Source organism: Protopterus annectens, chromosome 2.part2, assembly GCF_019279795.1.
Source record: "Protopterus annectens isolate FY-2018-M chromosome 2.part2, PAN1.0, whole genome shotgun sequence".
In the NCBI taxonomy this organism is placed as follows: Eukaryota; Metazoa; Chordata; order Ceratodontiformes; family Protopteridae; genus Protopterus; species Protopterus annectens.
This window is the reverse complement of record NC_056730.1, coordinates 851,898,927-851,911,426: the sequence shown is the minus strand read 5'-3', so window position 1 is coordinate 851,911,426 and position 12,500 is coordinate 851,898,927. Positions and strand designations below refer to the sequence as shown.

Below are 12,500 nucleotides of genomic sequence, written 5' to 3'. Positions count from 1 at the left end.
ATCTAGATTTTTTGAGATGAAGCATATTCATCAAGTCTGGGTTTGACATGGCCTTGTATGTCAGGCATAGGTCACCTCTGAGCAAGCGGTACGCAACTGAATATAACTGGAGTTCTTTCAGTCGTGCAGCACAAGACAGATTTTTGAGACCCTTTATCCTTTTGGTGAGGAACTTTTGTGGCCTCTCCAGCTGCTGCAAGTGTCGGGTCAGATACATTCAATGGGGCATTGTACTCGATCATTGGTCTGATGAGTGATGAGTATAGGGAGACTATGACTTCCCTTGATCTAGATGTGAATCCCTTCATGATAAGGTGGGCAATGTAGAAGGTCTTCCTAACTACTTTAGCAATATGAGTGTCGAATGAAAGGCTACTGTCAACCTGGGTTCCCAGGTCCCTAATAACTTCTTCTGTGTTCAGGGGATTGCCACCTATATGGTAGCTAGGGGTAACCTTATTTTTCCGGAAGGGTATGACTATGCATTTCTTGGCATTTAACTTGAGGCCATGGCTCTGGCACCAGTTATCCGTTTCTGTGAGACCCTTCTGAAGGATATCTGTGTCGGATGTGTTCTCAACTACGGCGCCCAGTTTGCAGTCATCTGTTAACTTTGTCAGCCATAACCCTCCTGTGTTTGCTTGTACTTCAGAAAAGTAGATGCCAAACAAGAGTGGGCCCAGGACTGAGCCCTGTGGGACACCACTTGTGACAGGCTTAGAGTCTGACATGGCGCCAGCAACTCTGACCCTGTGGGTTCTGTCACTCAGCCAGTTTGCAACCCATCTTGTAATGTATGGGTTTACATTTAAGTTGATGAGTTTTTCAATGATACCCGAGTGGGGTATTGTATCGAAAGCCTTCGCCAGGTCTAGGTAGGCTGTATGGACTGCCTTTCCCTCGTCAATGGCCTTGGTGACTGTTTCGAAAAAGTCAACCAAGTTTAAAAGGCATGATCTGCCTTTGACAAAGCCAAACTGGGTTGGATCCAAAGTCTGCAAATTCCCTATGTCTTTATTTATGAGATCCATTATGATCCTTTCCATGGCTTTGCAGATCAGGCTTGTCAAGCTAATGGGACAGTAATTTCCAGAGTCGGTGGAGGCACCGCCTTATATATATGTGTGTGTGTGTATATATAAATATATATATATATATGTGTAGACACATATTTATTTATTTATTTAAATTTGTTGACCGGGAGTGTCTGACTGGACGTGGGTCCATTTTCTGCGGAGGCCCGGGGAGAAAAGCTCCACAGTAAAATAAACAAACAGTAGTTACATTGGATTACATAGCGATTAACAATTTAACATAGAAATTACTTACAACATATTTACAGATGAAGAACATAGTCCATCAGTAGACAACTAAAATCTTTATCTGTGAAGTACATAACAGGCATTAACAAATGTAACAATGAGAAGTTCCTGCTGTATAATAAGTACTAGGCTTATGAGCATCTGAGCTTGCTATCATCAAAGTAGTTAGTGGAGGTGAAAGAAAGGTAGTAGTTGGATGGGGTGGATGATATTAGAGTGGGAGTTGCAAGGGCATAGCCAGCATGTTTTTAGGTGCGCTTTTAATAAAGTTTTGAAGTTGGTGCATGATGGTACGGAGGTAATTGTGGGTGGGAGTGAGTTCCATAATTTGGCTATGGCGCAAGAGAATAGTGCTTCACCAGCAGAGTTATTGGCTTTAGTGATCTGCAAGTGATTTTTGTTGCTGGATCTTAGTGGTCTGTTGGTGCGATAGGGTTGGAGTAGATTCTGGAGGGATAGGACATTTAGTGGATGGTTTACTAGTTTGTGGGCGAGTGAGAGTTGATACCACTGAAGGAGGTGAGGGATTTCAAGCCAGCCCAGTTCAGCAAGTGAGAGACAGTGGTGACTACGGTAGGTTGCCCCATGTGGCGAATTTGGCGATTTTGTTGTAGCAGGTCTCTAGCTTGTTTAGATCACATTGCCTTAGGTTGGTATATACTGGAGAGGCATAAAGTAGGGTGGAGATAAGGTGGGAATTTGCTATTGAAATCTTTGCTGCTTTGGTGAGAAATTGTTTATTTCTGTATAATGCTCCTAGTTTTTTGTGGACTTTTTTTATGGTCATGGATATGTGAATGTCAAATTTTAGTTTATTGGCTATTTCCACTCCTAGCAATTTGGTGTGTTCAGTTGGGTATATAGTGGGTCTTTTGCTGTGATGTTAAAGTGAGAGTTGTTTTGAGTATGTTTGGTGGGTTGGAAGATGAGTAGTTTAGTTTTGTTTGGGTTGAGTATTAATTGGGCATCGGATAACCATGTTTCAACAGAGGAAAAGGCTTCCTGTGTGACTTTTTGCTGTTTGGGTAGGAACTGGGCTGTGCAGATGATGGTTGAGTCATCTGCGTATTGGATGAGTGTGCCATGTTTGGTGGCAGAGGCTAGATTATTGGTGTAAACAGAGAAAAGTAGGGGTCCAAGGATGGATCCTTGGGGAACCCCTATAGAGACAGGTAGTTGGGGAGATATGTCATTCTGCCATACAACGGATTGTTGGCGGTCAGACAGGTAATTCTGAAACCAGTTTGTGACTGATCGTGAGAAGGATAGGTTATTGAGGACAGAGATAAGTTTTTTGTGTGGGACCATGTCAAATGTTTTAGATAGGTCTAGGAAAGTAGCAGAGGAGAGATAGCCATTGTTTTTATGCTGAAGGATAGTGTTAGTAAAGGAGAGTAAGGCAGTGGTGGTGCTATGGTTTGGTCGGAAACCATGCTGAGTACTGGAAAGGAGGTTGTTAGTAAGGAGGTAGTGTGAGACCTGAGAGTATATGCATCTCTCTAGTATTTTGGAGAGTGGAGAGAGAATAGCTATGGGGCGGTAATTGGTTAGTTCTGCAGAGGGTCCGCCTTTGTGGAGGGGAATTATATGTGAGACTTTCCACAATGTGGGAACGTAACTTTCTGACAGAGATCGGTTAATCAAGATGGATGCTGGGTAGGCCAGAGCATCAGCTGCGATTTGTAGGTATTCACTTGGGAGGTTGTCTGCTGCAAATTTTGTGGGTTTAAGTTTAGTTAAGAGTTTTTTTATGTTGGAGGTAGGTACAGGAGAAAAAGAGAAGGCAGTGGGGAGATTACTAGTTGAAGGTGTGGTCTGGAGGGGAAGGGGGTTGTGTTGTTTAGCTAGTGATAGTATGGTTTGGGTGAAGTGTGTGTTGAATGAGGTAGCAATATTTTCTGAGGAGTGAGGGATGTTAGGAGGAGGGGTACTGACTTTACCTGGGTGGAGGATGGAGTTTATGGAGGACCAGAATTGTTCGGGGCTGTGTTGTGAGGAGTCTTGGGCAGACTGGTAGTATTGGAATTTGTCCCGTTTTATTAGCTTTTTGACTCTATTGCGTAGTTCTAGGAATTTCTGTCTAGCTGCAGGGGTTTTGGTTTTGCACCAGTGCTCCCAGGCTTTATCCCTGTTTTACATTTCTGACTTAGTGGTTTTCTGTAGCCATGGGGAGGGTTGTGCTTTGGTTCTGGAAAATCTTATGGTGGCATGGTAATTAAGGATGTTCAGGAAGGTAGTATTAAAAAATTCAACTGCGTCATCTCGACTGAGGTACTTTAGAGCATGCCAGTTACATTCTTTGAGGGATGAGATGAATGTGAGTGGGTTAAAGTTTATTTTTTTACGTATTTGACGATAGATGACAGGTTTAGCTTGGTACAGGTATTTTTTGAGTAGGAATGTTGGGGAGTGATCACTGATAAGCAGCCTGTTATATATGACTGGGGGTTCTTACTGACTAGTATCCAATTCAGGGTAGTGTGCTTGCTGGAGTTTTTATTTATCCTTGTTGGTGACTGGACTAGTTGGGTGAAGCCATGAAGGTGTACATGATGGGGTTGGATTGTTGCCAGAACAGGATTGCCAGTCAATATTGAAATCATCTAAGATGATAGTTTCTTGGGGGAGATGGTGGGTAGACCAGCCGAGGAGACATAAATGTGTGTGTGTGTGTGTGTGTGTGTGTGTGTGTGTGTGTGTGTGTGTGTGTGTGTGTGTATATATATATATATATATATATATATATATATATATATATATATGGTGGGTAGACCAGCTGAGGAGACATATATGTGTGTATGTATATATATATATATATATATATATATATATATGTGTGTGTGTGTGTGTGTATATATATATATATATATATTTGTGTATGTGTGTGTGTGTGTGTATGTATATATATATATATATATATATATATATATATATATATCATCGCTTGTAGCTTATATGAATTAGTTTTGATTGTGTTTTTTTTTTTTTTACAATGAGCATTGTGTACACTTCTTTGTTTTTTCCTCACAATTTTTTTGTCATGTTATATAAACATTTTACTGTATAACTGCAATAAAATACTTTTAAAACAAAGAGCTATGTATCTGCAGCAGCAGTCAGAAATTGTGTAAAGTACAAGTAGAGTCATCTTTTTGGAAGTGTTATGTTTGTGTTGTGAACTTGAGTGTATGTAAGGGGAAACCTTTTATTTCTTGTATTCTTTTTATGTTTTTATCATTTTTAGTTGTTTATCTGCATTGACACTCTTTCTGTTTCTCAGGCATTGGCGATTTCAGTGTGTGGGAGTTCTCTGGAAATCCTGTCTACTACTGCTGCTATGATTACTTTGCTGCCAATGACCCCACAGCAATTCATGCTGTCCTCTTCAGTTTAGAAGAACCATATGAAACTCAGTTAAATCAAGTAACTTTCTGGCTCAATTTCCTAAAATCCCTTATCCCAGTTGAGGAACCCATAGGTATGTTATCATGAATGCACTATTTTTAATTTTGTGTTTCTTTTTAATTACATATCTCATGATGTTTTCTAATTAAAATGTGCACAATCTTTAACACGGTTTCATATGTAGATACTGTAAGCTTAACTGAAATGAACATTAAATGTGATGACACAGTTTCATAAGCAGATGCTGTAATCTTGACTGAAATATACATTAAAATATGATTTTTGGTAGCAGCACAGACTTTGACTGACTCATATCCAGCAGTGTTAATTTTCTTAAATCTATTTTATGATGGTTTCATCTGAATAGAAAGCAAAATGGTTGCACCTAAGTGATAGTTTTTATGCACTTAATTTGTTTATTAATTTGTTTATGTGACGTGGAACTCTCCAAGAATCAAGTATTAGGTGAAAATCAGGTCAGATTGCTTTGCAAGAGAATATATTGAAGTTTAAGCAAAAGGGTAGATTAAGCTGTCTGAGTAATGTATACAAAGGACTACTAGAAATAACCTCCTAGTGTCCATTTTGTGATGGCCAAAGCAGTGTAAGAAGGCTTTGCTTTACTATTCTTTTTTTTTTCCCAGAAAAACGGTGTTTGCAAGGAACCATTGAAGGATTTGAAACGCATTAGTTCTTTTCTGTCACTTGACATAATTTCATTGGATGCCCCTCTTCTCACATATTAATTCACTTCAAGATAGAAAACAGCATTTCCAGAAAATATCTGCTTGTCCTTGCATGTCTGTCCAAATTTTTTCTGTATCTACTACCCTCAGCCTCCAGAGAACTAATTTAATCTCCTGTGAGCATGTTTGAGATGCCACACTGCTTATGCACCATCTTCTGCTCAACAGTTTGTTTTTACACTTTTATTATCCCAGTAAATTACACTTTTTCACCCATTTCTCTTCCATTTACAATCCTCCTGTGCCATGTTAGTGCCTCCTTACTTTGAAGTATAATCTCTTTCATATACTTTTAAGTTATTGCTATATTCCTTCTTTCATTGTTCTGTTTTCTCTGTGATTCTCGTCAAAGCATCAGTCACCACCCTACTAAACAACTAGTTTTAAGGCCTTATTGACTTGTTTGCCTGTCTTCATACCTGTCAGCTGCCCCTATTTTGGATGAATGCTCCTTTTTCAGGCCTGATTTACTCTGCACAGGATGTCCATGTTTTTTGAGGCCCTATTTTCATGCTTGATTTACCCTTTCACACAATTTTCTTAGTGAGTTATCCCATATGTAATTACTAGGCTAGCTGCCCTTGTGGGTCATTTTAAGCCTAGCCAATTCTCCCTCAAACGAGGGGCTCAAACCCTGTGCTTTGTGTCTGTAAGGTAAATACCCTAAACATTATGTCATCCACCAACTCCTTTCATTACATGTGAGTTTTGAAGCTGTCTAGTATACAGATAGCCACACTACATGACCAGCATGCTAGTGACAACAATAATTTAAAGAAAGAGGACACACATCGTATATCTCCATTTTCTCTGAAGCAAAATAAATTACTTGTATGCACCACACATCACAAGCATACTCTCTGATCAAGACATAGTATTCACTCCCTCCTTCAAACCCCCTTTTTCTTTTGGGTTTGATTTGGATACCCTTCTGTCCAAGAGTCCCTCTTTTCCTTCTGCATTTTCTCCCCTTGGATGTGCATAGCCTCCTTCTGTCCTATGGTGACTGTTCTCTACTGGGGGCAATTCAGTTCTGGGTATCTGCATCCATAAGTCACCTTTATGCCCTGTATCTTGTGCAGGGAGTATACATGTGATGCACGGCACATACAAGATGTAAAAGCTTTGGTATACTGGCTTTGAACGATGGGCTATCCTTGGCATTAGATCCATAAAGTTATGAATACTGCAACAGTGAAGAGAAGGACATGTACTGTTATGGTTAGACTTTACACAACTGTACTTTCCTACTGGAAAAAAGGAAGCATTATGTGCTACATGTTCAGGTTTTAGGCTTATTAGATGTCTGTAATTTCAGCTTGAATATTCCTTCTTTTCAAGGACATGTATTCTTATTTTCAGTGTCTGCAGGTGTGCCTTTCCTATCTTAACTTCCTTTCCTTCCTTTGAAGGCTTTGCATTGTCTTTTTACTAGTTGATGGAAAAATCCTTCAGAACTAGAGCTGTACTCTCAAATGGAATGATATTTACTGTGATTTTATTTTTAAATATAAAAACATGATGCAACTTTTCCACATCTGCTGGAGGTGTGTATTTCACCTTATCATCAGCCTTATCTGCTGTCCTGTTTTGTGATTGTGAAGATGAAGTTGCATTTGTTCCTTATCTGCTAACAACAGCCTCACAATGCAGTCTGCATACAAACGTGTGTGATAAGGATAACATATTTTTATTTTTCTGTTTTGACTCTCAACCCCCTATTCTTACAGTCTGTTTCACAAATAAAATGCCAAAGATACCAAGGATCAAATGGTGGAAATTGAAAAAGGGTAATTGTGAGGTGGAGTTCAGGGAAGAGTTAAAACGGGCACTGGGTGGCAGTGAAGAGTTAATAGCTGGGTAACTACAGCAGAGCTAGTAAGAGAGATGGCTAGAAAGGTGCTTGGTGTGACATCTGGAAAGAGGGAGGAGGACAAGGAGACCTAGTGGTGAAATGAGGAAGTACAGGAGAGTATACAGAGAAAGAGGTTGGCGAAGAAGTGGGATTGTCAGAGAGATGAAGAAAGTAGACAGGAGTATAAGGAGATGAGGTGCATTGTAAAGAGAGAGGTGTTGAAGGCTAAGGATAAGGAGTATGAAGAGTTGTATGAAAGGTTGGACACTAAGGAGGGAGAAAAGGACCTGTACCGATTGGCTAGACAGAGGGACCGAGCTAGTAAAGATGGGCAGCAGGTAAGGGTGATAAAGGATAATGAGGGAAATGTGCTCACAAGCGAGGAGAGTATATTGAGCAGATGGAAAGAGTACTTTGAGGGGTTGATGAATGAAGGGAAATGAGAGGGAGAGAAGGTTGGATGATGTGCAGATAGTGTATATTGAAGTGCAGTGGATTAACAAGGAGGAAGTAAGGATTGGTATGAAGAGGATGAATAATGAAAAGGCTGTTGGTCCAGATGACATACCTGTGGAAGCATGGAGGTGTTTAGATGAAATGGCAGTGGAGTTTTTAACTAGATTGTTTAATGAAATCTTGGAAAGTGAGAGGATGCCTGAGGAATGGAGAAAAGGTGTTGCAGTACCAATTTTTAAGAATAAGGGTGATGTGCAGAGCTGTAGTAACTACAGAGGGATTAAACTGATCAGTCACAGCATGAAGTTATGGGAAAGAGTAGTGAAAGCTAGGTTAAGAAGGGAAGTGATGATTAGTGATGAGCAGTATGGTTTCATGCCAGGAAAGAGCACTACAGATGCAATGTTTGCTCTGAGAGTGTTGATGGAGAAGTACAGAGAAGGTCAGAAGGAATTGCATTGTGTCTTTGTGGACTTAGAGAAAGCATATGACAGGGTGCCTAGAGAGGAGTTATGGTATTGTATGAGGAAGTCGGGAGTGTCAGAGAAGTATGTAAGAGTGGTACAGGATATTTACGAGTGCGTTTAAGGTGGAGGTGGGATTACATCAAGGATCAGCTCTGAGCCCTTTCTTATTTGCAATGGTGATGGACAGGTTGACAGACGAGATCAGACAGGAGTCTGCGTGGAGTATGATGTTTGTAGATGACATTGTGATCTATAGTGAGAGTAGGGAACAGGTGAAGGAGACCCTGAAGAGGTGGAGATATGCTCTAGAGAGAAGAGGAATGAAGGACAGCAGGACTAAGACAGAACATATGTGTGTGAATGAGAGGGAGGATAGAGGAATGGTGAGGATGCAGGGAGTAGAGGTGGCAAAGGTGGATGAGTTTAAATACTCGGGATCAACAGTTCAGACTAATGGTGAGTGTGGAAGAGAGGTGAAGAGAGTACAGGCAGGGTTGAGGAGGTGGAGAAGAGTGACAGGAGTGATTTGTGACAGACGAATACCAGTAAGAGTGAAAGGGAAGGTCTACAAGAGGGTAGTGAGACCAGCTATGTTATATGGGTTGGAGACAGTGGCATTGACAAAAAAGCAAGTGTTAGAGCTGGACGTGGCAGAGTTAAAGATGTTAAGATTTGCACTGGGTGTGACAAGGGTGGACAGGATTAGAAATAAGTATACTAGAGGGTCAGCCCAGGTTGGAAGGTTTGGAGACAAAGCCAGAGAGGCAAGATTACATTGGTTTGCTGAGGAGGGATGCAGAGTATACTGGGGAAAAGATGCTAAGGATGAAGCTGCCAGGTAACAGGAAAAGAGGAAGGCCTAAGATAAGGTTTATGGATGTGGTGAGAGAGGACATGCAGGTGGTTGGTGTGACAGAGCAAGATGCAGATGACAGGAAGAAATGGAAACAGATGATCCACTGTGGCGATCCCTAAAGGGAGCAGCTGAAAGAAGAAGATGTCAGAAGTAAAATGTGTAAAGAATTAGAGTTTTATCCATGTTACATTCTGGCTTTCCATCCTGTTTGCATATCATCCATACATATAACTGCCTGTACATACATACAGGCCTTCTGTTAAAACATTTGTTTTTGAAATATGCATACCTCCCCAAAAACTGTTAGCCATCAGCCATGTCCCATACTCTTTCCTTTATCTTCCACTCTAACTTCTCCTCAGCTGTTTTTTGACTTGCTCATTTGGACTGGGCCCATCATTACAAAAAACAGTTACGGAGGAGGGCAGGCAGAAGATCAGGACTTCACAGTATGGTATAATTGATGCAGCCACAGAGATTTCTTTTTTTGTTACGTGAAGGGAACCCTAATTGAAGCAGAGCTTGCTGACATTATGTCCATCAGTGGATTTAGCATCTGTTAGCTTTGCTTTTGTCCCCCCCCCCACCCACCCATCCCATGCACGGCAAACAACGATCTACTGTATGACTGCAGCAACACCTCGGGCTATTAGGGAGTGACACAGAAATTTGGCAGAAACCGTCCCATTCCCTTCCAGATTTGGTGGGATGACAGTTGCCACTCATTTCCATTACCTGTGCCCACCCCCTCAGGTGCCCAAACTGCTAATTGAACTTATGTTGTCTTGTCTGGGTCACAGCACTCCATCCCTCTGTGCCACAGAACTAGGATTTGTTTTTTGGCATAGTATTTACATTTACAGTGGTGATGATGATGATGAATCTAACTGAAGCTGCCAGACTTCCTTCTGGCTACACTCCCTTCGCTGTAATGAAAGCTATTTCCAGTCGTCTGGTTAGTTGCTTAATAAAATAGTTAACTCTTATTACTGTGGATTCGTTCAGCACAGTTTTCAATTTGGTAACCTTATTCTTATGTAGTGTAGAACTTTGTCTGAAATCACAGCCAGACTGTATGCAATATTACATCTGCTTCACTATCCCATTTGATTTTAATGAATATCTGAAGATGCCTGGCAAATTTGTTTTGCATGACAACAATACTTGTGAATATGTGTGTCTCGTGTGTGCATGCATGTGTGTGTTTGTGTGTGTGTGTGTGTGTGTGTGTGTTTGTGTGTGTATAATGTATAATGTCATAATGTCTAAGACATAAAATATCTAATCCAAGAATATTGAAAAATAGGACCTATTTTAAGCAGAGGACAAGCCTCCCTGCATCCTTTTGTGTGGGAAGTGCGTTCCTTACATTCCCTGCATGTAGTCTTAGTATAGGGAAGTCATTACCATAGCTGACTGCATCTCATACCTATACACTCTCACACAACAATCGTTTTTATCTATAGAAATCTGGCTTATGAAAATTAGATAATTCTAAATTCAAAAAAACTAAATTCCTATTTTTCACTCCTAAAACCATGAATCATTTAAAGTCCTACTCCTCTGTCTCTTCCCTTAATAATAAGGGTCTATATCAGAACATCAAATGATTAAAATTGCGAATGCTCTAAAGAGTGAAAATGCTGAACCTTGAACTCATTATTGTGGGGGCTGCGCCCCCCGCTAAATATATATTCCAACTCTGAGATTGTACTACAGTGAGGAAAGGACAAATATTCTGATTTTCACTGTACTGCAGTGTCAAAAAAAACACTTCGAGTTCCGGCATTTTCGCTCTTTAGAGCCTTAGCGATTTTAATCATTTGATGTTCTGATATAGACCCAATAATACACCCATCTCTGTTGAGCCTTTCACAAAGCTTCTAGGGGTCATCATAGATGACCAACTCAAATTTGATCTACAGGTCTCCAACAGCATCAAGAAAACCCACCATAAACTAGGACTTCTGTACAGAAACAAAACATTTCTCTCCATCAGATCAAAAATTTCCCTTGTCCACACTTAACTCCGTCCAAGCCTATTCTCTGGCTCACAAGTCCTCACTAACCGTCAGACCACTCTGCTGTCAAAATTACAACAAAATTGCACGATTCGCTGCTTATCTTTCTTACCAGTCTCACCACTATCTTGCCCTTAAAAGTCTAAACTGGTTAGAATTTCCCCATCAACTGCTTCTTTCACATCTTCAAATCATTCATTTTGTCATTCCTTTGTCACTGTAATTACCCTCCATGATGTTCTGCCTGCAACTCTCACCTTCATCCTTACCAATCCCCCCTGACTTTCTTCTCATGGCTCTGATCTCACTTCAACATTTTGAGTACTACCTCTCTAATGAAACTTTCAGCTTACTGAAAGTTGAGCTCAGCTTAAGTAAACCTCATACCTTCTTCTTCTTTCGGCTTTTCCTGGTTAGGGGTCACCACAGCAGATCAACCGTCTGCTTATGATTGGCAGTGGAGTTTTACAGTGTCGAGTTGCTAGCCCGGTGCCCAACCTTCCACTGAAGGCACAAATGCGCACACAATTACACACACTAGGGCCAATTTAGAGTGTCCAATCCACCTACAGTATGTCTTTGGGTTGTGGGAGGAAACCATAGCACCCGGTGGAAACCCACGTGACCACAGGGAGGACATGCAGACTCAGCACAGAAGGCACCTCTGCCGAGGATCAAACCGGAGAACCTCTTTCTGTGAGACAGCAACGCTAACCACTGCACCACAGTGGCCGCCCAAGTAAACTTCATACCTACCCTCCCTATTCTTGTATGGGTATTCCTCATACCCACAGCTCACCCACAATTCCTGTGGTCTTACTACTAGTTTCTGTTGGAAAATTTGTACATCATTTCTACATGTAAATAATGAATATCATGTTGTGCTTCTAGCTCTTTTATATCTTAATGATTTTTATATCATAATATATCATTACAATTTCTACTGTACTTTTTGCTTGTTTATCTTACTGTATCACGAAACTCACTACTATATATGTTTGTAACTTCTTCTGGAGCTTCCCCCCGGCCTCCACTGTAAAAGGGTTTCCACCCAGTCAGACTAACTTGGTCATCAAATGTCAAATAAATAATAATAAATATTAGATGTTAGAGAGTACTAATGTCATCATCGCTAGTGGAGGCATAGTCAAAAGGAGGATCAGGGTGGGGACATGACTGAGCTGCTGTAGAGACTGGGTAAAACGTGGCGCATCCCCATTGAACACCCGAATCTTTGATGTCATCACAGGATCCAATGGAGATGGAGAAACAGGGTAGATCATACAAGAACAAAAATCCCAGACTTCAAGATGGACAGCATGACCTTGCAGGATACCTTAGGCTCTTCAGTGGTTCTGGCTTCAAATTTGGG

At 40.8% G+C, this 12,500-nt stretch overlaps 1 protein-coding gene across 2 annotated transcripts in view; it reads left to right on the top strand.

The window, feature by feature from the left end:
* The window catches only part of DAPK1 (death associated protein kinase 1), a 1,440,273-nt gene that overhangs the window by 1,168,870 nt on the left and 258,903 nt on the right, over nucleotides 1-12,500 (top strand). For both annotated transcript variants that reach the window (XM_044064186.1, XM_044064185.1), the window contains one exon: nucleotides 4,603-4,800. In XM_044064186.1, coding sequence (XP_043920121.1) covers nucleotides 4,603-4,800 — 198 coding nt within the window. The remainder of the gene's footprint in view (nucleotides 1-4,602; nucleotides 4,801-12,500) is intronic.